General features: G+C 44.9%; 2 protein-coding genes across 5 annotated transcripts in view; one reads left to right on the top strand and one right to left on the bottom strand.

The window, feature by feature from the left end:
• The window catches only part of DUSP9 (dual specificity phosphatase 9), a 264,483-nt gene extending 258,538 nt beyond the window's left edge, over positions 1 to 5,945 (bottom strand). For 2 of the 3 annotated variants that reach the window (XM_068249772.1, XM_068249777.1), the window contains exon 1: positions 5,884 to 5,945. The gene's annotated coding sequence lies outside the window, so the exon portion shown is untranslated. The remainder of the gene's footprint in view (positions 1 to 5,883) is intronic. The other variant, XM_068249774.1, reaches the window with a different exon arrangement.
• Positions 5,946 to 6,053: 108 nt separating this feature from the next.
• Positions 6,054 to 26,865, top strand: CCNQ (cyclin Q). Of its 2 annotated transcripts, none has more exons than XM_068249771.1 (6): positions 6,054 to 6,264; positions 8,853 to 8,955; positions 11,089 to 11,272; positions 14,406 to 14,538; positions 16,863 to 17,090; positions 26,247 to 26,865. In XM_068249771.1, exons 2-6 carry the CDS (start codon positions 8,862 to 8,864, stop codon positions 26,334 to 26,336), a joined length of 729 nt encoding a protein of 242 aa, XP_068105872.1. In that variant the 5' UTR covers positions 6,054 to 6,264; positions 8,853 to 8,861; the 3' UTR covers positions 26,337 to 26,865. The 2 variants fall into 2 exon arrangements, with proteins under 2 accessions (XP_068105872.1, XP_068105871.1); XM_068249770.1 differs by lacking the exon at positions 6,054 to 6,264 and adding an exon at positions 6,279 to 6,572.
• Positions 26,866 to 27,087: the final 222 nt, after the last annotated feature.

Below are 27,087 nucleotides of genomic sequence, written 5' to 3'. Positions count from 1 at the left end.
GTGGGGGCCGCCGACGTCCTGGGGGATTCATGGTGCCATCCGGGGTTCCCCTTTAACAAGCGGACCCCGGAAGCCGCCCCCTCCCCAGGAGAAATGAGTATAGGGGTACACGGTACCCCTTACCCGTGTACCCGGGTAATCACTTACGCGGGAATCACTTACCGAGAGAAGAGCTCTGTGTGCCGCTGCTGGTCTGGTCTCCTGCATTGCATTGTCCAATTACACTCTCACAGGAAGTACTGCGAGAGCGTGATTGGACAGTGTCAGTGCAAAATACCAGACCAGCGGCACACAGAGCTATCGCTCTCGGTAAGCCGTTCCGCTGGCTGGCTGGAATTCTGGAGGTGGGGAGGGTGCGCAAGGGGGGGCCCTAGGTGAGGGAGGGGAGGCTTCCCCCCCTCCCCGCCGCTCTGTGCCCACTTTCCCACCTTCCTGCGCTGTGCCCCCCTCTATCCTCTTAGGAGGTCCCGCGCACCTGCCGATCCTGCAGAACTCCTGGGGATGAATGGCTGTAGACAGCCTCTGCAATCTGTATTGCATAAGCTAGAAACACGAAAATTGTTTGCTAAAACAAGAATTTTCGGCAAACAGTGTCATAAGCAAAATGGCTGCTGTGGAATCCCCGTTCCCCGGAGGCCACCTCAGTGTCAGAATACGTGTTATTTCACATGAATGGGTGGGTCCAAGGGATTAGGGCACCTCCTGCTCTGGTCACCTGGACCCACCATCTATGTGAAAAATCACTGGTTTCGCCACTCTAGTGTGGCCTCCAGCGATCGGGGATTTGCCCAGTGGCCATTTTGATTGCATCACTGTTTGCCGAAATTTCTTGTTTTAAAGGCAAAATTTTCGTGTTCTCAGCCTCTACTATACAGATGCAGAGGCTGACTGTGACCATTCAGTGGTGGGAGTTTGTCAGTGTGGGAGGGTGGTGAGATGTCCTAAGAAGCATACTGGCGTGGGACCACTCCTGAGGTTACTGGCGTGAGATTATCCCAAGGTAAGTATCCCTGGTTAATTTAGAACAATAAAGGACTTTTTTCGTTGTCGTGTTTTTATTTCTTTTTTTAACTCTGCTGAAATGGGTAAGGGGTACAATGTACCCCTATACTCATTTCTCCTGGGGAGGGGGCGGCTTCCGGGGTCCGCTTGTTAAAGGGGAACCCCGGATGGCACCATGAACCCCCCAGGACGTCGGCGGCCCCCACCTCCTCCTGGGGCACCGGAGGTGGGGAAGAGTCCCTTGTCCATGGATTGGAAAGGGCTCTGGGGGAGAGGGGGAGGTTGGCCGCCCCTCTCCTCCAGAGCCCCCCCATACCATGGACCATGCGGGCTGGTATAGCTCAGGGTGCGAAGCCCCACGTGGCCGGGACTCCGCATTCTGCCTATCCCAGCCTGCATGGGGGACAAGGGGTTAAGGAGGCTTGGGAGGGGGGACCCCACGCTGTCTGTTTTCATGAAATGTATACATTGGCCTCGATTCATAAAGCATTCCCGCATGCGGATATGCTGAAAACCGCTCACTTTACCGACCAAACAGCAAAATCTGTATTCATAAAGGCTTTTTCCGCATGAAAAGCCGACATTCGCGAGCAGAGTGATAAATCACCGCCTTGCGCGGTGATTATCATAACAAAAGTAACAAGTAGTCAATTCATAAAGATTAGAGGTAGCGGTATGCGGACGGGTATTACCGCTACCTCTGATGTGGCGAGAAGCGTGCGGAATACATTGCAGTGAATGGGACAGACCTCCCAAGCAGCTGCAGAGAGAACACCGCACAGAGGGACTCTGCCTGCTTCTCCTGTTTCCGCATGTCTCCCGACAGCCTAACGCCTGCCTACAGGGGGCTGGATAGTGTAATGGTTAAGGGCTCTGCCTCTGACACAGGAGACCAGGGTTCGAATCTCGGCTCTGCCTGTTCAGTAAGCCAGCACCTATTCAGTAGGAGACCTTGGGCCAGTCTCCCTAACACTGCTACTGCCTATAGAGCGCGTCCTAGTGGCTGCAGCTCTGGCGCTTTGAGTCCGCCAGGAGAAAAGCGCGATATAAATGTTCTGTGTTTGTTTGTTGTTTGTACAGCGGAATATCTCCGCATGCCTGTCACAACTAGCAACATTTTTATGAATTACCACCCTGAAGGCTGAAATACCGACAGCGGTGTTTCCCCGCTCGACGTTACCTTACCGACAGAACTTTTATGAATCGAGGCCAATATGTAAACAGAACTCGGAATGCAGTAACCTGTTCTGCAGCAGTGTCATTTTACACAGTTTAAAAAACATTTTTCTTATGAAACTTTGAAATCGATTTGCTCAAAAACTATAAGCTCTTTTCACAAATTTTTTTTTTACCATGTTCCTACTCATCTGCTTAACATACATGCCAAATTTGGTGATGATAGCATGTACAGGGGCTTTACAATTAGCCGCAGAAGTTAACACTATTTAATTCAATAGAAATGCACTCGGAACACGAAAATTCGGAACACGAAACTCGGTTTTCGCATCCGGTACACGAAATTTCGACGAAATCGGAATTCAGCTGTTCCGATCAGCCCTGGTTAGGGGCACGTTATGCGACTTTAACGTCGCATCAAACGCAATGTCCCACTGTGAAAGAGGCCTAAAGGACATCTATCAAAGTTAACTAAAATTCTAAATGCCACGTGTATTTCCAGTAATTACTAGCAAATAGCAATACAAAGGGTTTTTTTTCATCTTTTCATTTGTGTGAAGAAAAAAATGACTGAGAACAGTTTTCACTGTGGGCATTACTATGGAGGACTGTGTTCAGGACATCCGGCATACAGAAACAGTCCTCACTGGCTCACTGACAGAAATACAGGATCGTCTCAAAAAATTAGCATATTGTGATAAAGTTCATTATTTTCTGTAATGTACTGATAAACATTAGACTTTCATATTTTTTAGATTCATTACACACAACTGAAGTAGTTCAAGCCTTTTATTGTTTTAATATTGATGATTTTGGCAAACAGCTCATGAAAACCCAAATTTTCTATCTAAAAAAATTAGCATATTTCATCCGACCAATAAAAGAAAAGTGTTTTTAAAACAAAAAAAGTCAACCTTCAAATAATTATGTTCAGTTACGCACTCAATACTTGGTCAGGAATCTGTTTGCAGAAACGACTGTTTCAATGCGGCGTGGCATGGAGGCAATCAGCCTGTGGCACTGCTCAGGTGTTATGGATATTGTGAAGAGAAAGTTGAGAGACGCAAGACCCAACACTCTGGATGAGCTTAAGGCCGCTATCGAAGCATCCTGGGCCTCCATAACACCTGAGCAGTGCCACAGGCTGATTGCCTCCATGCCACGCCGCATTGAAGCAGTCATTCCTGCAAAAGGATTACCGACCAAGTATTGAGTGCATAACTGAACATAATTACTTGAAGGTTGACCTTTTTTTGCTTTAAAAACACTTTTCTTTTATTGGTCGGATGAAATATGCTAATTATTTGAAATAGGAAATTTGGGTTTTCATGAGCTGTATGCCAAAATCATCAATAAGAAAAACAATAAAAGGCTTGAACTACTTTAGTTGTGTGTATTTAATCTAAAATATATGAAAGTCCAATGTTTATCAGTACATTACAGAAAATAATGAACTTTATCACAATATGCTAATTTTTTGAGAAGATCCTGTATAGCTTCAAATAGTGTGTATATAACTGAACACCTGCAGCTCTGTGGTGATTCTGAGTGTCTCTGCTCACAGAGTCTAAAAGTAAACAGTGTTTACAGCCAGGAACAGCCCATTCGGAAGGGGGGGGGGGGGGGGGTGTAAGCTTCCAAGTCTGATAGGAATAAATTAATGTCTTCTCTTTAAAAGCTGTTTTATAGCTGTAAAAATCTGTTCTCATATAATTTGATAAAGCAGTGTGTGTGAGCAGTGCATAATCAACCAGTAAAGGCTCGTTCACACTAAGGGCGTTTTTGCCCTTTTTTTCAAACGCAGGCGATTTTCAAAAATCGCCCTAAAAACGTTTGTGCAATGATTTCCTACGAGAGAGTTCACATCTGAGCTGTACGTTTCTGATCCGCCCAGCAAAATGGTGCCTGTACCTTTTTTGAGGCGATTCCGCCTCAATGGAAGGTATAGGAAAAACGTAAAACGTTCACAAAATCGCTTTGCTCAGAGATTGCGTTCGCGTTTTTAAGAATAAATACAATGTATTTATTCTTTTCCGTTTCAAAGAGTTCACTTCCTTACTTGCGTCAAGTAATGAATTAAAAAAAAAAACCTCTGGAAAAATGCTTAGAAAAGCGCTTTTAACAAAAACGCACCGCCCACCCAAGCGCCAGGAATCGCAAAAAATGTTTTGTCAAAAAACGTCTAATGCGAACGCTAACCAATGTGAACAAGGCCTCAATCATTCCTTTGTGAATAGTGACAGAGAAGTGTAACCTTCCCACATGGTATGGCTCTAAAATTGACTTCGACTGACCTTTATAAAAAAACAAATATCTCAAAAACTATAAAAAACAGAAAGATGATTTTTGCAGCACAAATGAGCACATGCACAGCACTACCCACCCATACCAGTTTCATGTCTGTAGGTTGTTGTATTGGGGCTGGTATTGTTTGGGAAATAATAAGTTCTATTATCTTCAAAATGAAAGCAGCACAAATCTTAATTTTTCCAGCACAAATGTAGCACTAACCAAGCATGATGGAATTTTTATTTGTGCTGATTGTAGGGGGGGGGGGGGGGGGGGGGGCAGCTTCACGGACCTTGGGGGATAATGATCTGCTACATGCCGAACTAGTAATGAAATAAGGCATATGTGGCATCATTTTAGCTGAAAATATATTTTGAGTATATTTTGAGGTGTTTTATAGTAGTGTCATTAGGAGTGAAAAATAGGAAGGGTGAAAATTGAAAAGAATTGTGTATTTTATGCATCTTCTTTTCCCTGTAAAATGCCCATAAAATATTTTTGGGAATAATTAATACCCACGGAAAGCTTGATTGTCCTGCAAAAAAACTAAACAAACCAAACCCCTATATATATATGTATGTATATCCTACCTAATAAAACCGCAGGTGTCTACCCGCCAGGGTAGTGTAGGAGGATGAGGAACGCCTCTTTATGATCCAGAAGCTTCCACCTCCCGAGGTAAGTACCTCATCAAATAAAATAGATTACACGGCGAAGAACCAACTCCATGCACTTAGGGATTTATTGGATCAGCAAAAAGGCATACATGCCTTAAATGCGTAGGGGGTACAAACACCGACCTTTCAACCGTTTTGCGGGGCTCCCGCTTGCTCAGAGACCAATAGGTGCCAAAAGGCTACAAGTAGTGCCAGACGTGATGACGTCTTGAGTGCTGAGTGGCTAGGTTGGTTGGTGACCCCGGAAGGGGCAGGACTACTGCTGGAAATGAACAGAAGCGCGATCTCAGCGGGCAAGTGGGTGTTTTTGACAGGGTGGGGAGCAGTAAGTGCCTTTACTGTACATGTGTATATATTAAGACTGGTGATTGTAGGAAATTGTGACACCTATTGGTCTCTGAGGAAGCGGGAGCCCCGCGAAACTGCTGTAAGTCTGGTGTTTGTACGCATTTCTACGCATGTATGTCTTTTGCTGATCCAATAAATCCCTAAGTGCATGCAGTTGGTGCTTCGCCTGTGATCCATTTTACTTATTAAGAGATCTATTGTGGAGGCACATCCACAGAGAGGGAGGATCAGCTTCCATCCTTGCTGGCCCTTGTCTCTGGTGACGACTTCTACCTCTACCTGAATATTGTATCTCATAAGGACACTTTTTTTTTTTACTTCAGGGTCCTGATTACATTAGTCCCAGTGGAAAATAAAAAGCAGACTCCAGAAAGCTATCGGCTGAGATTACCCCTCTGGCTTCAGTGCGTTTCCTCCCATCCTCATGTCAGAAAACCACCCTGCCTGCAGTGCACAGCAGCACAACTGGTAATCACAGCTTTCCCGCCTGTAACTAACTAAGCAGCCAATCAGAGCACTCCCCGCTTGCGCAGCCGCACAGGTCAGGATGTACCTGGCGCCGCGCAAAGTGAAAGAACGGGAAGTTCCAAACGAGCCGCTGATTGGATAATGAATAGTTGTGGGCAGGGTTTAATTACGACGGATTCGGGGTCTAGTAGATGGAACTCCGCAAATCCCGAGACGGGCTCAGCAGCAGCATGTTTGGAGTGTGAGCATAGGGGGCGCTGCAGGGTAACGCAGCGCATTAGTTACTGATCACCTGCTGCTTCAGGTAATATAGCTTCAGCCTCGGAATGAAGGAGTGGCGTAGTTTCACTCCGGGTAGCCCAGCCTGGCAGCCTCCAATGGTCAGGGTGCGGGGCACTGACTGCAGTGCACTGGCAGAGGCTGCAAGATGCAGAGAGGTTGGGCCTTGTCTATCTAATAGTAATTACTCTCGATCTACAACAAAATGGCCGCCGGAGTCTTTGAATGTGGACTCCGGTGGCCATATTTACGTAGTCCTATAGTACTTGCTATGGGACAGAAAATGACAACAGGAGTTTCGATCTGGAGTGGGGAGAGCTACAGGCACACATGGTGAGTGAAGGCATGGGGAGACAGGCAGCACGGCAGCAGCAGCCTCACTATGCCCAGCAGCAGCAGCCCCACTATGCCCAGCAGCAGCAGCCCCCACTATGCCCAGCAGCAGCAGCCCCCACTATGCCCAGCAGCAGCCCCCACTATGCCCAGCAGCAGCCGCCCCCACTATGCCCAGCAGCAGCAGCCCCCACTATGCCCAGCAGCAGCAGCCCCACTATGCCCAGCAGCAGCAGCCCCCACTATGCCCAGCAACAGCAGCCCCCACTATGCCCAGCAGCAGCAGCCCTCACTATGCCCAGCAGCAGCAGCCCTCACTATGCCCAGCAGCAGCAGCCCTCACTATGCCCAGCAGCAGCAGCCCCCACTATGCCCAGCAGCAGCAGCCCCCACTATGCCCAGCAGCAGCAGCCCCCACTATGCCCAGTAGCAGCAGCATCACTATGCCAGCAGCAGCCCCCACTATGCCCAGCAGCAGTGCCTCTATGCCCAGCAGCAGCCTCACTATGCCCAGCAGCTTCCCCACTATGCCTGCAACAGTCCCTGTGTAATGAAAGTTTTTGCAGCCCATTTCATTTTGCAACTTGCGCATGTGCGCTGTGCGGGCTGTGTATAACTGCGCCGGTGTGACTTCTTCCTGTTATCACGCCTGTAATGTTTTGCAACCACGGTTCCCGTTGAGCAAGAAGGGGGATTCTTCCCTCCAGGAGGAGGGGGGTCCTGTTATTAGTTGAGCAACAAGGGGGGATTGTTCCCTCCAGGAGGGGTTATTAGTTGGACAAGAGGGGAGGGTTCTGTGTGAGAATAGAGTTAGGTTGGGTTGCATTTTCTGATACAGATAGGTTGAAGTCAATGGTTATGTTGCACTTTGCGATAGCTACACCTATAAGTGCAACCGGTTACAAAATCTTACAAAGTTGCAAAAATTTTCACCACAGCTGCAGTCACTGACTGTTCTCAGAGCCACTCGCAATCTAATCTTACCATAGTCTAATATCCTACCATGTTGTATTTTTATAGCACTGACATCTTCTGCAACACTTACCAGAACATCACGTTACTGACTATTCTCAGAAATACTCACAATCTAATCCAACCATAGGCATAGTCTAATGTCCTACCTTATTATTATGTATTTATATAGCTGTGACATCTGAAGAACTTTGCAGAGTACATAGTCATGTCACTGACTTTCGGAGCTCCCAATCTAATCCATTTCATATGTATGGTAACTAGGACATTATTTTATATTAAAGGAGAAGGGGATTCATCCAAAGACAAGTCAGATGTTTGTGAATCTCATATTGGTGCCAGATGTCAGTGAATCTCGTCATAGTTCCAGATCTTAGTGAATCTCGTCCTAGTGCTAGATCTCCATGAATCTCACATTGGTGCCAGATCTCAATGAAACTCATCATAGTGCCAGATCTCAGTGAATCTCGTCATAGTGCCAAATCTTAGTAAATCTCGGCAGAGGCAGATCTCAGTAAATCTTTATAAACAGAGCAGAGTGCTGTATGTTAATGACAAGATCGTCATGCTTTGCGTATTACTGCTTTTAACAATATTCCAGCAACCACAGTACATATGGGAGGCTTTTGTTAGGCTAGTCCCACACACGATGCAGAGCCTACCATAGTACACCGCACCACTCCCTGCGGCAGATAGAGGCAACAGGGAAATCTGCATTCCCCCACCTCCTGGCGTCAGTTGTTACTTGCATCTGTCCCCCAGGGCTGTGGAGTTGAGGAGTCAGAGCAATTTTGGGTAGCTGGAGTCGGAGTCTGTGGTTTCAGAAACTGAGGAGTCAGATGATTTTTGAACCAAATCCACAGCCCTCCTCTCCACTTAGTCACACGCACAGTTCAAAACAGGAGGTGCGTCATGGGACTTCACTGGTATTCATATGCATTCCACATTGTATAAATATTGTCGCAATGCCAGACTCCATTGCAATTGTGTGCCACGCTGTGCTACTCGGCAACATGCGGCAAAGTCTGCATCAGGTCACACCACGGGTATTGTGGCCTCTCATTGACATGCCCACTGCAACAGGGGAAAGTACCACAACATCCTAATGTGAAAGGAGCCCCCAACAACTCATGTAATGTAAACAAAATTGTTGAAGTTAGAGATCACGTTATTACAAATTCATGTAAGTGAAACATATGTAAAATGAAAACTTCCTGTGTTGCTGTTGTCATATTCTGATTTTGATGTTAACTATGTGCTCTAATTTACAACCCCCCCCCCCCTTTTTTTTTTTTTTTTTTTTTAAAGATCCCTGGCATGATGGAAGTTGAGACCAGTCCTCCAGTTTTGTCTGATAAAGACAAGCCTTTGAAAACTCACTTTAAAGTGACAAGGTTTATTATGGAGACAGGTAATTATTTTTTTTTTTTTTCAACAAGGACATTGCAGTCAAACATGATCATTTTTCATTTAAGGTGACTTTGAGTACATGGGGAACTACTTTTGGGACTCTTTCAGGGAGACTCTTACCAGTGACAGCCAAATTTGGAAGTTAGGTCTTGTTCACGGTAAGGGCGTTTTTGCCCTTTTTTCAAAATCGCCCTAAAACCGCTTGTGCAATGATTCCCTATGAGAGAGTTCACATCTGAGCGGTTCGTTTCTGATCCGCTCAGCAAAGCACTGCCTGTACTTTTTTTGAAACAATTCCGCCTCAATGGAAGGTATAGGAAAAAATGCAAAACGCTCACAAAATTGCTTTGTGCAGCGATTTGTGTTCGCGTTTTTAAGAATAAATACATTATTTATTCTTTCCCGGGTCAAAGAGTTCACTTCCTGACTTGCGTCAGGGAGTGAATTTAAAAAAGGCTCTGGAAAAGCACTTAGAAAATCGCTTTTAACCGCTCACCCAAGTGACGGGAATCACAAAAAAAAAAAAATTTTTTTAGACACAGACTCCTAAAATTTGTCAAAACAAAGTCAAGCATTGAACTTACTAGTCGGTGATGCAATCACATAGCTGATTTGTGGTTCATGATTGAGCAGGTTGCAGCGGACAGATTACTGGTAAACAATGACTGCACTATGGCTCTTTTCACACTATGCACACGGCATTGCTATGTAATGGTAGTGCGCAGACCAGGAGTGCTCTGCACATACGCAGGAAAGCACGATGACGTGCCCCAAAAAAAAAACTATACCTATGGAGAGGGAAGGCTCTGTATCTTGTTGAGCCTTCCCACTCCTCTCACAGTCCACCCGTTCCAGCACTGTCTCCACTGTTAGCCATCCTGGAAGGCTTGGGAAGTCTTTGGGTGCCCGAGTGCTCTTTTTCACTTCAGACTTGCTTTAAATGCGCGCAGCTTGGGCTTGTTCACCTTTTTAGCATGTACATTTAAAAATTCGTAAAATACATTTTTTTTCTTTCAGCACAAAAAAAATGCATGTTAAAAGGTATACAGAAACACATCACGATGCACAAAAACAGGCACTGAAACATGTTACAGTGCATAGAGTAACTGTGCATAACAAACTTCCACTTAGGGCTCACACACTATAAGCACTTTTCTAAACATTTGCGATTGATCATCGCTTTCTGAGCGCTTTTTAAAAATCGCTCCCATTCACTTGCATAAAAATCACAGCAATTGTATAAAATCGTGGAGGTGTAAAAATGTACACTATTGTGGCGATGTTTACACTATTTTTCAGCGTTTTTAATGCAAGTTATTGGGAGTGATTTTTAAAAAGCGCTCAGGAAGCGCTGAGCAATCGCTCAGAAAAACGCTGTGTCTGAGCCCTTATTCAGAATTTTAGCGTGAACAAGGCCTTAGCAAGTCAGGCCCCGAGCTTATGGAGTGTTTTCTAAGCCTCTATGTTGTTAAATAGAGGGACAGTGACACCTGCAGATGAGTAGATGGTATTACAGGCCATCAAGTATATATTCATCATCACATAACAATGTGTTGTGTTTGGTAGGGCAAAATGTTCTCCTTACATGCAAATCCTACTCACAACCTTCAGGCTGGATACACACTAGGAGTTTGCGTGAAAGGTTGCGTTTCGCTGCATATGCATTTTGAGTGCCTGTGTTTGTTTCACACATGCGTTATTCTTGCGTTTTGCTTGCATTCAAGTGCGTTTTGTACGTGGTTTTTTTTATATGCGCTTTATGCTCATCACTAGGTAGTCAACAGGAAGCAGAAATAAATCATTAAACTACGCAATAAAATGCAATACCTCTGCGTCACCATTGACATACATTATGTGCGTTTTGGAAAAATATGCAGCAAGTTCAGAGTTATTAAAAACGCACATTGCTGAACGCAAACACATTTTTCATGCGGCCTGGTGACTTACATGTTAAGCGTTAACGCTAGTGTTTCTGCCTAGTGTGTTCCTACCATCATACAACTCGGGACCCTCACACTAAAGAACTCCAGGCCCTCACACTAAACAACTAACTAACAACTAACGCTATCCTTCCCGACTTTCATGTTGTACAGCATCAGCAATCCGCTAATTTGCACTGTCTTGTAATATGCAGGTGTAAAGCTGGGAATGCAGTCCATCCCGATAGCGACGGCTTGTACCATCTATCACAAGTTTTTTCATGAGACCACAATCGATGCATACGACCCGTACCTAGTGGCCATGTCCGCCATTTACTTGGCTGGGAAGGTGGAGGAGCAGCACCTTCGAACACGAGACATTATTAATGTTTGCCATAGGTAAGATTTGCTCAGTGTGACAAAATGATTGGTGGCCTGGCATAAGTGTTTTGTAAAATGTTACTACATGCATTAAAGGCACTCCGAGCACCTCTCATGGGCATGCCTTTAAGACTCCGACCAGTACTGCAAAGTACTTAAAGATGCATACCTTTCTGTAGCTCTCCTCTTTCATTTGATGAATCGCCATTCTGCACCAAATAGTTTTCGCTCGATTTTAATTTAAAAATCGCGGCTGCCATCTTGGCTATGTTATAACTTCCAGGTCACCCGTCTTCTCTGTTAGAGAAGTGCATCACTGAATGAAGCAGGAAGAGGAAGTGACATGCATGGCGATTGCAAGAGGCTCCTCCAGAGGGGTCATAGCACGACTTTGTTGGAAGTCGTCTGTCTTAAAGGGAAGGTCCAAGCAAAAAAAAAAAAAAAATTAGTTTCACTTACCTGGGGCTGCACTAGCGGGAATGTGATAAAAATGTACGCAATTCGGCCCTGACCGAGGTGAGAAAGCTGCCAGCGGGGGACTGGTGCAGCAGTGAGTGACTACGAGGGCACAGGATGGCTGCATGGGGCTGGTAGAAGCCCCAGGTAAGTGAAACTTTTTTTTTTTTTTGCTTGGACCTTCCCTTTAACCACCCTGGCGTTCTATTAAGATCGCCAGGGCGGCTGCGGGAGGGTTTTTTTTTTAATTAAAAAAAAAACTATTTCATGCAGCCAACTGAAAGTTGGCTGCATGAAAGCCCACTAGAGGGCGCTCCGGAGGCGTTCTTCCGATCGCCTCCGGCAGCCAGAAGTAACACGGAAGGCCGCAATGAGCGGCCTTCCGTGTTTTGCTTACTTCGTCGCCATGGCGACGAGCGGAGTGACGTCATGGATGTCAGCTGACGTCAGCCGCCTCCGATCCAGCCCTTAGCGCTGGCCGGAACTATTTGTTCCGGCTGCGCAGGGCTCAGGCGGCTGGGGGGACCCTCTTTCGCCGCTGCTCGCGGTGGATCGCCGCAGAGCGGCGGCGATCGGGCAGCACACGCGGCTGGCAAAGTGCCGGCTGCGTGTGCTGCTTTTTATTTGAACAAAATCGGCCCAGCAGGGCCTGAGCGGCAGCCATCGGCGGTGATGGACGAGCTGAGCTCGTCCATACCGCTAAGATGGTTAAAGGCATACCCATGAGAGGTTGTGTTGTAGGCTCCAGACTTAGATGACATGCCTATGCTAATTAAAGTATAACTGTTATTTGAGGCCCGTTTTACACTTGAGGAAGACTATGAAGCTTTATTTGACCCTGCGCCACCATTCGGCGACCGTGTCATATGCATAGACCTGCCCCGTTTATTGGCGTACTTCCTGTCTGTCCGCGCTTCCGTCACGCACAGTCTGTGTCGCCCTTGGACTTGCAATACTGCATGATTTGTGTGGTAGACATGGATCATGCAATAACATGCTGGAGACTCTGCATCAAGATTGAGGCGTTTTTTTTGTGTTTGTTTTTTTATACCTCTGTTGCACCGCCACACATTGCGTAAACTGTGCAAGTCTTCATGGCCCTTATGGCGGGAAGTATAACGCGGTGCCTCCCAGTGTGCAAGGGGCCTCCGCAATAGCGCCCTCTATGCTGCTATTTGCCGTCAGGAACGTGAAGAAACAGACGCGTGGCCAAGACTGTCGAGCCTGTCGCCGAAAGTGAAAAGTAGCTGCCGGAGGGGGACAGGAGGATCTGAGCGAGACTGCGTGGGCACAGGATGGCTGCAGGGGGCTGGTAGAAGCTACGGATACTGGAAGCCTGTGCTAGCATTTCTCCTGCGGTGTTGCTATCAGTGTGTGAAGAGAGAGTGGGAGAAGAGGGTTGCATTGACAATCCAACACAATGGGCAGCACATTGAACACATTTTATAAGTGGTCAGAAACTTGTAAATAACTCATGAAAGAATAAAGTTACGTTAAAACCAAGCACACCATTGTTTTTTCCTGTGAAATTCCCAATAAGTTTGATGTCACATGACCCTCTTCCTATTGAAAAAACAAAAATTGGATTCAAAATGGCCAACGTCAAAATGGCCACTATGCTTACCACCCATCTTGAAAAGTTTTCCCCCCTCACATATACTAATGTGCCACAAACAGAAAGTTAATATCACCAACCATTCCCATTTTATTAAGGTGTATCCATATAAATGGCCCACCCTGTATAATGTATTTTTTTTAATGTCATAAGTCTTTTATTTTAGTAACTATGGAAGGGGAGGGGGGTAATGGAGGTCAATGAATAGGATATTTTATTTACTTTGGTGTATGTAAGTGTAATTTTATATTTGGCCACTAGATGTCTTCCCACTTATTGCTGTGTACTGTGAACAGTACACAGGAAGTATTGTTTGTATCTTCACTGTCTCATGGCCACCGGCATCTCATTGCTGCTGGTGATCATTGATCACAGGCACTTTGACGTGTTTGTCCATTCAATGATCAGTGTACTAGCAGCAGCGAGGTACGTATGCCCCTGGAGCTAAGATGAAGTCTCTGGGGACGTAGATATACTGTACCCGGAATGATCAGTGGTTAAATAGTTGATAAAACTCAGTCCTTTTTCATATTTTTTTGCTTTAATAAATGAGATAATGCTAACTAGCCCAGGTTTGTTATACTTATCAAGTAAAAATATGCAACGCCACCTGTGCTGTTCCATATGGAAAAAAGCATCTGACGCGCATCTAGTGCGAAAGAGCTGTCAGGCTAGTTTGTCACCCTCACCGCTTATGCCACTGTATCTGCCCAAGCTGCAATAAAGGGCTTTTAAGGTAAGCTGTGCCTCGCTACTCCTTTTTTTATTATTATTTATTTATTTATTTTCACTATATGAGAGCACACTACCTTACGCCAATTGCATTACAGGCTCCCGGCTGCACCCAGTGCCGATACTCCTCTACCTTTGTAGCCACCTGTGCTGTGCTCAGCAGGCCCAAATGTTAGGGGGTTTTTTGTGTGCGTGGTGTTTTTTTTTTTGTTTTTTTTTTTTGTTTTTTAATTTTTATTAAAGTAGGCATGCAGTTTTGAAAGGCACTTTTGATGCATTAGTGTAATTCCATGCCTTTCATTTCTGGTTTGACTTTGAATTTTTTTTGTTCTTCTGTGTCTCTCGCAGGTATCTGAATCCAGGCAGCGATCCCCTGGAAGTGGACTGTAAGTTCTGGGAGCTGCGGGACAGCATTGTCCAGTGTGAATTGCTGATGCTAAGGCTGCTGCATTTCCGGGTCTCCTTCAACCATCCGCACAAAGTGAGTGATTGAGAGGAGCATGTGCACGACGGCGCCATGAAGTCAGCTCTGCATGTGTAATAAGAACGCCACGGCTGCTCATTAAGTAAATGAGGACAGAGTGTTCAAGGATATACAGCTTATCTTATGTTCGCCTCAGCCTGGTGAATGGCAGGAAGTGACAGCGCAGTGTGGATCATTCTTCTCTCTGGATAGCAGGGTACACAGCCAAACTTGTGTCTAGCGGATGCTGAGAAGGATGTAATGATCTGCTTAAAGTATTACTAAAGTCAGGTGAAGAAAGCAGCCAGGTTTTGGAAGATTGCTTTAATCACAATGTAATGAAATGGCAGGATCTCTGGGATACTATCTGTAGGAATCATATGAACTTGCAGTGAAATGGTAATCCCTGCAAAAACAAAGAAGCACCGGGCTTATATAGGACTGTAGGGAAGGGCTTCTCAGAGAATTGAAGGAATATACGATGCACACACACAAACTAGGAAGTGAAAAGCAGTGGCTGGATAGTGTACTCGTTAACCCAGGGCTGGGCAGAGGCGAGAGAGGCTCCAGCCTCAGGGCGCAGTGTAGAAGGGGGCGCACAACTCACTCAGCTATCATTCCCCTATTGTGTGTGAAGCAGAGAGAAATAAGAAAAGGGGATACATGGTAGTGACTGCAGCTACAAAACAAGAGATTAAGGTGTTGGGGGAGCGGGGAGCCCTGAGGCGCCTCTTAGTCCAATACCAATCAGTGTGTAACAGCTGAGGTGGGAGGTATGGAGGGGCGCACTTTGGTGTCTCAGCCTTGGGTGCTGGAGGACCTTGTCCCGGCTCTGGGTTAACCCCTTCCATACCAGCAGTCTCTTTCCCTTTCCCCTTAAGGTCCAGAAACTGCTGGTTTAAAAATTACCGACATTGCACCACACTGACCCGGGGCTTCCACCGTTCACTACAATGTCCCGTCACTGTAGCCTCCTTGCTCTGCCATCCCTATAACGGCAAAGCTCCCTTAGGCGGTAAGGAGCCGATTTCATTAGCTTCTGACTCTGTCGTCAATGTGATTAACTCACAGTGATCATGGGGTCAGAAGCCAATGAAATCGGCTCCTGCCTGGCTGCGGGTGCTCTATTGTCATACCGATGACAGAGCGAGGGGGATGCAGCGAAGAGGGAGCGGAGGGAGTATGCAGCGGGGAGGATTGAAATCTACACCCTGGCAGGAATAACAGGTGCCAAACAGCATAGATTTCAATCAGTGCGGTCTAGAAGCGGTTAAGGTCTTTGTCTCTGACACAGGAGACCAGGGTCTCGGCTCTTCTTCTCAGTAAGCCTGCACCTATTCAGTGAGGAGACCTTGGGCAAGACTCCCTAACACTGCTGCTGCCTACTGAGCGTGCCCTAGTGGCACTGAGAAAAGCGCAATATAAATGTTCTCTATGGGTCTGATTTTATAGAAAACCATCGATTGTACATATTTGCAGGCACATGTATGGGGATGCCACACTTAGGCTGTCTTATGCCCATGTCCTAAGAGAAAGAGAGCGCTACCCAATTTTTGTTAGCAAGTATCCAGTGTGACCTGAGTTAGCTTGAATGGCGGATGCCCTAAGCCTTTATATGGAGTGTAGGTGCAGGCAGTGCTCCGTTCCACCTTTGCCACTTGGGGACACCACCTGCAGTCACACAGCGGCCGTGAACACTTGCACAGCACACAATGAAAAAGTTTTTATTCCATGTATGGTTGCTAAAGAAGTTCACTGCTCTGTGTTTGTTTAGCTAGATCAAAGTGTCTAATTAGTTGCTTAACCCTTTAAGTGCTCCCTGGAAAGTGAAAGCAAGTTAAAATGTCATGGTTTCTTTAAGATTTCTATAAATTGTAATGAAGATTTTTTTTTTCCCCCCATGAAGGTTGCGAGTTTACTTCCACTATTAAAAGGTGTGCATGCTGAAACCAAGCAGCACCCGGCTTATGCGGGTCAGCAGGGAAGAGCGTCACAGACTACTCAAGGCACATATTGTGCAGATACACTCTGTTCATGCTCTTTGTAGGATTGTTTGAACTTGTTACTGTTCCAGCAATATCTCGGTGTTTGAAATGCTGAGTTGTTGCATTCATTGATCTTCCACCTATTGTCTCTTTGCATCTTTTAAGTAGAGTTTTCATCTGTGGAGTCACACACATCCCCATCATCAATTCAAAAGGGCCTAAAGCAAAAAATGCTTTGACTGTAGTGTAGTGACCCTGATGGACTGTTCAGGGAACTAAATCATTTTATCTTGTAGCGTGAATGGACGTAGTAGAAGTCCTGGGACATTTCTAAATTCTGCATGTTTTCCATTACAGTATTTGCTCCATTATCTGGTTTCTGTGAAGAACTGGATGAACCGGCACAGCTGGGAACGCAATCCTATCACTACAGCCTCCTGGGCGCTTCTCAGGGACAGCTACCATGGGGACATCTGTCTGCGCTATGAGGCACAGCATATTGCTGTAGCCGTGCTACACTTTGCTATGCAGTGCTATGGAGTAGAGGTCCCAGGCAATGAAGGTGCTGAAAACCAGTGGTGGAAGGTACGTACAATACTGCTGCCTTACTACTTTAAGGAAACCAGAAGTGAGGGGGATGTGGAGGCTGCCATATTTATTTCCTGTTAAACAATACCAGTTTCCTGGCATCTTGTTGGTCTTTTTATGCATCAGTAGTGTTTGAATCACACACCTGAAACATGCATGCAGGTATTCCAGCTAATCTGTATGCTTGTTCAGTGTCTGTGGCTAAAAGTATTTGAGGCCTAGGATCAACAGGACAGCCAGGCAATTTAAATTTGTCTTCCTCTTTATATCAAGTTTATTGTGGTATATTCATATAAGGTGTATACACATTTGCATATCAGAATTGTATACAAGTCGCACAGAAGTAATAAGGCAAGAATATACAATACATTTGAAAAGACATGTAGAATCCGAGAAGTACTTTATGTGAGTAAGGGTCGGTCCACAATAGTTCCGGTTGCAGAACGCAATGTGCTGTCCGGGCTCCGGTCACGCGTCGAGCAGAGGAAGGATGGAAATGCTTCCCACTCGCTCATTATTGCTTTTGCCATAATATAGCACACATAGCTGGAGGGGGAGACAGGGAAACCCAGGGGATGGAGGAAGGGTCCCTCCCCACAGCTGTTCCTGGCTGCTACTCCCTCAGGCTATCTGGGGACACCTATGGGGGTGACCTTGAGGGAAGGAGCAGGCAGTAGGCAAACCAGATCTCCCTCCGCTTCTGTGTGCAAAGTTCTCTGTGTAGAGGGAGATCAGTTTTGACATTGCCTTTCACTACCTCTGTGTATCCCGGGTCCGTGAAGTCCCAACAAATCCAGACTCTCTGTTCAGTTTTTCAAAACTGATCCCCCAGATCGCCCACAGATCCGTTTTTGAAGTGTGCAAAGATGGCCGCTATTTTTAACATTGCTATCTGTGGCTCTGAGCCAAAAAACAGAGTCATGGATAAGGTTTTGAAATAAATGTGAACCGAGCCCTACATGGAAAGAGGTCAATAAAAGAAAATTCAACTGCAGTAAAGAGGTTTGGGCAGTTTGCATTTTTAAAAGGAAATGTCAACCTCCATCTCTCTCTCACTTCAGCTTACCTTTAAAGGGATACTGTAGGGGGGTCGGGGGAAAATGAGCTAAACTTACCAGGGGCTTCTAATGGTCCCCCGCAGATATCCTGTGTTGGCACAGCCACTCACCGGACCCGGACCCGCCTCCAGTTCACTTCTGGAATTTCTGACACTAAAATCAGAAAACCACTGCGCCTGCACGCCCGTGTCCTCACTCCCGCTGATGTTATCAGGGGTGTACTGCGTAGACACAGACCATACTGGGCCTGCGCTGTGCACTCTTGATTACATCAGCGGGATTGAGGACATGGCAACGCAGGCGCAGTGGTTTTCAGACTTTAAAGTCTGAAATTCCAGAAGTAAACCGGAGGCGGGACCAGAGCATCGGTGAGTGGCTGCGCCAACACAGGATGTCTGCGGGGGACTGTTAAAAGCCCCGGGTAAGTTCAACTCATTTTCCCCTGACCCCCCTACAGTATCCCTTTAAGGCGTACATTTAACCACAGAAAGAAGACGTTATTGTTTTCCATCCTTATGCGTTGGGGGGAGGGTCTCTTAGGGCATATTAACATGGGCATTTTCCTGGTGGGGTTAAACAGGCAGGAAACTACCAGGAAATTGTTACCTTTTAGCAATCTATGGTAATGTTGGAGTTAGTTTTATATGGGCTGTTGTCGGCAGTGTTTAGTCAATTGAGCTCACACAGTGGTAGATAAGACAATTGCGACATTTCAGGGGCAGCAAATTCAGAGAAAATGCTGCTTAAATATCTTAGCTTTTTTAATGCTCAGGAGGGGCAGTGGTCACTTACTCCCAAGTTGCTAGCTAGGCAAATGCCATGAAAATTCAACTTACTAAGAATTACGGCATTCAGTAATGCAGAAAACGGCAGATTTTAGTGATCACCTTGCCATACGGCAATTCACTAAACCTATTACCGCACTCCAAATTAAAAGTTTCAGACTAGTGAGGTAAATTACTGACTTATGCGTTATACCTCAAATGTCAAGAAATTGCAATTCACAAAGGTTAAAGAGAACCTGAACTGAAAATAAAAGGTCAAAATAACCATACACAGGTCATACTTACCTCCTGTGCAATCTACTCCTCTTTCTCCTCGCCCGTGTCCTGATTGTCCACTGTGGTCAATGGAATTCTCCGTCCTCCATTTTCAATATGGCCATTACCCCATAACTGCTTCCTGGTCAGCACACTGTTAAACTGTAATATCACCCACTTGAGCCATAGGGAAACATGGACATTACCTTGCACATTCAGTTACATAGTTATTTTGGTTGAAAAAAAGACATACGCCCATCGAGTTCAACCAGTACAAAGTACAACTCCAGCCTGCTCCCTCACATATCCCTGTTGATCCAGAGGAAGGCGAAAAAACCCTTACAAGGCATGGTCCAATTAGCCCCTAAAGGGACAAATTCCTTCCCGACTCCAGATGGCAATCAGATTAAATCCCTGGATCAACATCATTAGGCATTACCTAGTAATTGTAGCCATCGATGTCTTTCAATGCAAGGAAAGCATCTAAGCCCCCTTTAAATGCAGGTATAGCGTTTGCCATAACGACTTCCTGTGGCAATGCATTCCACATCTTAATCACTCTTACTGTAAAGAACCCTTTCCTAAATAAATGGCTAAAACGTTTTTCCTCCATGCGCAGATCATGTCCTCTAGTCCTTTGAGAAGGCCTAGGGACAAAAAGCTCATCCGCCAAGCTATTATATTGCCCTCTGATGTATTTATACAGTGGAGGAAATAATTATTTGACCCCTCACTGATTTTGTAAGTTTGTCCAATGACAAAGAAATGAAAAGTCTCAGAACAGTATCATTTCAATGGTAGGTTTATTTTAACAGTGTCAGATAGCACATCAAAAGGAAAATCGAAAAAATAACCTTAAATAAAAGATAGCAACTGATTTGCATTTCATTGAGTGAAATAAGTTTTTGAACCCCTACCAACCATTAAGAGTTCTGGCTCCTACAGAGTGGTTAGACACTTCTACTCAATTAGTCACCCTCATTAAGGACACCTGTCTTAACTAGTCACCTGTATAAAAGACACCTGTCCACAGAATCAATCAAGCAGACTCCAAACTCTCCAACATGGGAAAGACCAAAGAGCTGTCCAAGGATGTCAGAGACAAAATTGTAGACCTGCACAAGGCTGGAATGGGCTACAAAACCATTAGCAAGAAGCTGGGAGAGAAGGTGACAACTGTTGGTGCGATTGTTCGAAAATGGAAGGAGCACAAAATGACCATCAATCGACCTCGCTCTGGGGCTCCACGCAAGATCTCACCTCGTGGGGTGTCAATGGTTCTGAGAAAGGTGAAAAAGCATCCTAGAACTACACGGGAGGAGTTAGTGAATGACCTCAAATTAGCAGGGACCACAGTCACCAAGAAAACCATTGGAAACACATTCCACCGCAATGGATTAAAATTCTGCCGGGCTCGCAAGGTCCCCCTGCTCAAGAAGGCACATGTGCAGGCCCGTCTGAAGTTTTCCAATGAACACCTGAATGATTCTGTGAGTGACTGGGAGAAGGTGCTGTGGTCTGATGAGACCAAAATAGCTCTTTGGCATTAACTCAACTCGCTGTGTTTGGAGGAAGAAAAATTCTGCCTATGACCCCCAAAACACCATCCCCACCGTCAAGCATGGGGGTGGAAACATTTTGGTTTGGGGGTGTTTTTCTGGTAAGGGCACAGGACATTAACGGGAAAATAGACGGAGCCATGTATCGTGAAATCCTGAACGACAACCTCCTTCCCTCTGCCAGGAAACTGAAAATGGGTCGTGGATGGTTGTTCCAGCACGACAATGACCCAAAACATATAGCAAAGGCAACAAAGGAGTGGCTCAAGAAGAAGCACATTAAGGTCATGGAGTGGCCTAGTCAGTCTCCGGACCTTAATCCAATAGAAAACCTATGGAGGGAGCACAAGCTCAGAGTTGCACAGAGACAGCCTCGAAACCTTAGGGATTTAGAGATGATCTGCAAAGAGGAGTGGACCAACATTCCTCCTAAAATGTGTGCAAACTTGGTCATCAATTACAAGAAACGTTTGACCTCTGTGCTTGCAAACAAGGGTTTTTCCACTAAGTATTAAGTCTTTTATTGTTAGAGGGTTCAAAAACTTATTTCACTCAATGAAATGCAAATCAGTTGCTATCTTTTATTTAAGGTTATTTTTTCGATTTTCCTTTTGATGTGCTATCTGCCACTGTTAAAATAAACCTACCATTGAAATGATACTATTCTGAGACTTTATTTCTTTGTCATTGGACAAACTTACAAAATCAGTGAGGGGTCAAATAATTAATTTCCTCCACTATACATGTTAATTAGATCCCCTCTAAGGCATCTTTTCTCTAGACTAAATAAACCCAGTTTATCTAACCTTTCTTGATAAGTGAGACCTTCCATCCCGCATATCAATTTTGTTGCTAGTCTCTGCACCTGCTCTAAAACTGCAATATCTTTTTTGTAATGTGGTGCCCAGAACTGAATTCCATATTCCAGATGTGGCCTTACTAGAGAGTTAAACAGGGGCAATATTATGCTAGCATCTCGAGTTTTTATTTCCCTTTTAAATGCATCCCAAAATTGTTAGCTTTAGCTGCAGCTGCTTGGCATGGAGTAAGATTATTTAATTTTGTGCCGATGAGTTCTCCTAAGTCCTTCTCCAAGTTTGACGTCCCCAACTGTATCCTATTTATTTTGTATGGTGCTAGACCATTAGTACGTCCAAAATGCATGACTTTACATTTGTCAACATTGAATTTCATCTGCCATGTATGTGCCCATATAGCCATCCTATTGCAATATGACACTATCTTCCTGAGAGTTGATGATTCTGCACAATTTTGTATCATCTGCAAAAATAGCAACATTGCTCACTACTGCATCTACTAGGTCATTAATAAATAAATTGAAGAGCACTGGACCCAAAACAGACCCCTGTGAGACCCCACTGCTAACAGTCTCCCATTTTGAGTACGATCCATTGACCACAACTCTTTGTCTTCTGTCCATTAGCCAGTTCCCTATCCATGCACACAGACTCTTCCCCAGTCCTTGCATCCTCAAGTTGTTTCTGTCAGTTATATATCCACAGCTGTCAGTAACTGGTATATTTCAATTCTGACAAAATATTGTCAGAACTGGAAGGGCTCACTGTAAGAAGAAAATGGTGAGTTTCTGAGAGGAACTGACAGTGAGGTAAGTATGTAATATTTATTTGCAGCTACGTCATGTGTTTATTTTAAATAATTGTACTCTCTTCAGGTTCCCTTTAAAGCATTTGGTAAATCAAGTAAAAGTGTCTGGTATTTATCTCCTGCTCTAGCTAGCCAGTAACTTACAATCTCCATGCGGTAACATTGACAGATGTAGCAGACAGCCAATAGGGAGAGCCACACAGCCCTGCTTCTCACCCAATTTGATCCGATACTCTGGATGACTTGCCTTCACAACCGCAGAGCAGGAGACGTTTAAGAAGGCTTTTCTGTATCCCTTTAGTTGTGCATATCTGTTTAGTGATACACAGAAGAACTCTAGTTAGCATAGATGCACATATAAAGGGAAGCCGGGGATGTACTGAACAGAGAATGGAAGGCTTATGGACAGACCTGTAAGAGAAGACTGATAGCTTTCTTCCTGATTTTCTCCACAGCTGGTGAGACTACCAACCAGGGCCTAGTGAACTGAAGCAGGTTTTTTCAGTATATTACTGACCTTCTACCGCTTGCTGGAAAACTTAGTGAATTTGCAAAAAAAAAAGTGTAAAATACCAAATGCGATATTTTCTGACCTAAATTATTTTACTGAACTGCCCTTAGGGGGTCGAGGCCATTAAAATGTTGGCACTTTAAAGGACAACTGTAATGAGAGTGATATGGAGGCGGCCAGATGTATTTCCTTTTAAACCAACCAATTGCTTGGCAGCCCTGCTGATCCTCTGCCTCTAATACTTTTAGCCATAGACCCTGAACAAGCATGCAGCAGATCAGATGTTTCTGCCATTGTCAGATCTGAGAAGATTAGCTGCATGATTGTTTCTGCTATTATTCAGACACTACTGCAGCCAAATAGATCAGCAGGGCTGCCAGACTACTGGTATTGTTTAAAAGGAAATAAACATGGCAGCCTGCATATCCCTCTCACTTCAGTTGTCCTTTAATTGCAGTTATTAGTGGCAAACCGTTTTTGTTTTTTTTAAGTTGACAGACTAGCATCACATACCAAGTGCAAGTGGTAGGGCAAGAGATGAGCAAATTTTGGAACTAAATTGAACTCTTCCTGAAATTCCCTGATGCAAATGTTTGGCCGCTGCAGGCTAGTACCCCTCAAATCTACAGGATCTTCAAAGATTAGCATATTGTGATAAAGTTCATTATTTTCTGTATTGTACTGATAAACATTAGACTTTCATATATGTTAGATTCCGTACACTACAACTGAAGTAGTTCAAGCCTTTTATTGTTTTAATATTGATGATTTTGGCATATAGCTCATGAAAACTCAAAATTCCTATCTCAAAAAATTAGCATATTTCATCCGACCAATAAAAGAAAAGTGTTTTTAAAACAAAAAAAGTCAACCTTCAAATAATTATGTTCAGTTATGCACTCAATACTTGGTCGGGAATCCTTTTGCAGAAATGACTGCTTATTGCGGCGTGGCATGGAGGCAATCAGCCTGTGGCACTGCTCAGGTGTTATGGAGGCTCAGGATGCTTTGATAGCGGCCTTAAGCTCATCCAGAGTGTTGGGTCTTGCGTCTCTCAACTTTCTCTTCACAATATCCCACAGATTCTCTATGGGGTTCAGGTCAGGAGAGTTGGCAGGCCAATTGAGCACAGTAATACCATGGTCAGTGTCACGGACGGTTGCGGGGCCGCAGACGCGTCCTGGAACCGCCCATGAAGAAAAAGCGATCGCACTCGATTCCCTGCATCGATTGCGCTTCAAATCGATACAATCTGGGTTGAGTGTGTAGGGGCAGCTGAAGTCCTTTTCTTAGCAGAGAGAGAGCACCATCCTAAAGGCTGGATGGCTCTTTTGATATGCTAATGAGCCTGGGCCCAGAGAGTCCCTGGCTTCAAGCTGTGCTGATGGCCCATCCATCAGGTATAAGGTGACAAGCACCATGACAGAACCAATCTAGAGTGAGGAAACTCAGACACTCCAACTCCTTTTCCCAGCAGGGAGCCGACATGTGGCTTGCTGCTGCCAACTTCAAAGAGCCTTTGCCTGGGAATGACCTGGTATAAATCCCAGGGGTCTCTCATATTCCATAAACTGCTATATGTATCATATTTTCTGTGTTGCCAGGCTGGCAGACCCTCCAAACTAACAGAGCAGGCTTGACCCTATCTGGCGCTGGTTCTGAAGAAATTTCAGACCATCCTGAGGGAAAGACTGCCAGTTAGGCAGTTCGGAAGTGCCCTGCTGATACCACAAGGGTCCCACCCCTCATGTTTGGTATCAGGCTGCTGGGTACATCGAGGCAGACCTGAAAATATTAATAAATCTGCCCTGACCTGTACGGTTCTGTGAGATAGAGCCCATATATGGTTAAGGCATGATTTCTGGCCCCCAGGACAAGGGGAGGACTCATCTCATATTCTAAGGGGGGGTGTGGGCCCGCCCTCACTCCCTCCTACTGAATCAGGGGCATAAGAATGGCAGAGGAGCCAAACTCAGTGTCCTCCACCCTGAAAACACCTTGAACTCATCAGGTGCCAGCTTGAGGATATGCTGGCATCCACCTGGTCTGAACTCTGATTGAAACCCAGAACTCTGTTTTTCCCACAAAAAGGACATCTTTCCAGGAACTAAGTATTTTTCTCCCTTCTTTTATTTTTTATACTGGCTATTACTGTCTTCATAATTGTGATTTTAATAATTGTCTGTATATATTAATTATTTATATTGCGTGAATAAACGACTTTCTCTAAGTCATTCACTGTCCGCTACCCTGCTTATCAGCACACACAGAACTGATCCCGGGTCTCTGAAGATACGCTACTGTTTGTTTGTTGTTGGCTAGACAGAATACCGTGTGTTTAACCGTTTTATTCGCAGGACTAGTCAGTCAGTTAGTGGGCTCCACGGTCCCATGGTAACCGCGGTGGTGGCAGTTTACTCTGAACCAGTGGGTGACGTTGTAATTACCCGTGTCTCACAGGCTCCCTTCTGAGTTGTCTGCGGTTAATTCTTAACGGTTCCTGCGCATTGACTGCGACCAGAGTTCGCACGATCCGTGCACTGGCACCGTTTAGAAGGCTAAGTGCGGTCAGCCACTAGGGCTCCTGTGACAGTCAGTAAACCATTTACCAGTGGTTTTGGCACTGTAAGCAGGTGCCAGGTCGTGCTGAAAAATGAAATCTTCATCTCCATAAAGCTTTTCAGCAGATGGAAGCATGAAGTGCTCCAAAATCTCCCGATAGCTAGCTGCATTCACCCTGCCCTTGATAAAACACAGTGGACCAATACCAGCAGCTGACATGGCACCCCAGACCATCACTGACTGTGGGTACTTGACACTGGTAGTAGACTGGAGGCTTTTTTCAAGATCCTGTACACTGGCGACTGCACACAATAGTGAGTTCATCTGTTTGATCAAATAAGTTAGAACTTATAAGGGATTTGGGGATGAGGAGGGTTGGAGTTCTGCTCATCAGAGAGGAGCATCAAACATTACATTCATAGACTGACAATACCCTACTCAGTTCCATCACAAGTCCCGCCTCCAGTCTACTATCTAGATTCTTTGGGTAAACTGGAGATGGTATTACTGCTGTTCACAACTGCCAGAGTGGATTGCAAGAGTGCTAATCTTTTTTTTTTTTTTCTCAAAATCTCTGGGAAATCTTAGATACGTCAACTTAGTTTTCTAAGGCTCTTTGTGGGGCAAATGAGTAAAGATGCCCATACAACAGACAATGTATGTTGAACCCGGATAGACTGGCAGATATGTGCAGGTAGTACAGCTGTAATCTTAGGTTTATCAGGCTCAGTGTTGGAATACTTGGCAATGTATTGTGAAAAAGACCGTGTCTAAATGTATTTATTTTTGTCCTGCAGGTTTTTAGTGAAGATATTACAAAGACAACTATCAACAATATCATCTCTGAAATCATACAAATTTATACCATGGATACGGAGATAGCCTGACCTCACCGCATAGCAAAGACTACTTCTTATGCCAAGGACATAATGCGACACTGAACAGGGCTGTGGAGTCAGAGCAATGTTTTTGTGTACCTGGGAGGTGGAGCCGGTAGTTTTATAAACTGTGGAGTTGGAGTCAGATGATTTTTGTACCGACTCCACAACCCTGACTGAAGTGAGAGATGCCCATGTTCTTATGGGAGAATGCTCAGACTTGAGACTTTTTTTTCTTTTAATTTTTGTTGACACCACTTGTTGGTGTGCATATGACATTTACATCAAGCTAGTTGAAAACATTCCTTCAACAGTTGCTCTTGGCAGGTGTTTTATATCTAAAAATATCTGTTTCAGTGAAAATCAGATCAGCTGACATTCAAAGCCTCAAAGAGCCTACATTTCATACAGAGGCCGTTATGAAATTAACCATTAAACTGCAGAAATGAATATTTCAAATTCTCATTTATTTATAAGGAGTGGACCCAACTAGATCTTGTGCTTCAGCCAGACCTGCCTATTGTTATTTTTAATAAAGATTTTATGAAGATCCACATCCCTCAACAGAAAGGGTTTGTTATGTGGGTTCTGCGAGTTTGGGGCAGGTGAGGAATATCTGGCCAGGTACTCATTTTGGTATCCTTTATGGACCAATGTTAAAGGAATTATCAGGGGAAAAAAAAAGTTTCACTTACCTGGGGCTTCTGCCAGCCCCCTGCAGCCATCCTGTATAGCTAATTAATTGTTCATGACTACAAAA

Source organism: Hyperolius riggenbachi, chromosome 8 (genome assembly GCF_040937935.1).
Source record: "Hyperolius riggenbachi isolate aHypRig1 chromosome 8, aHypRig1.pri, whole genome shotgun sequence".
NCBI classification, from domain to species: Eukaryota; Metazoa; Chordata; class Amphibia; order Anura; family Hyperoliidae; genus Hyperolius; species Hyperolius riggenbachi.
This window is presented reverse-complemented; position numbering and strand designations above follow the sequence as displayed.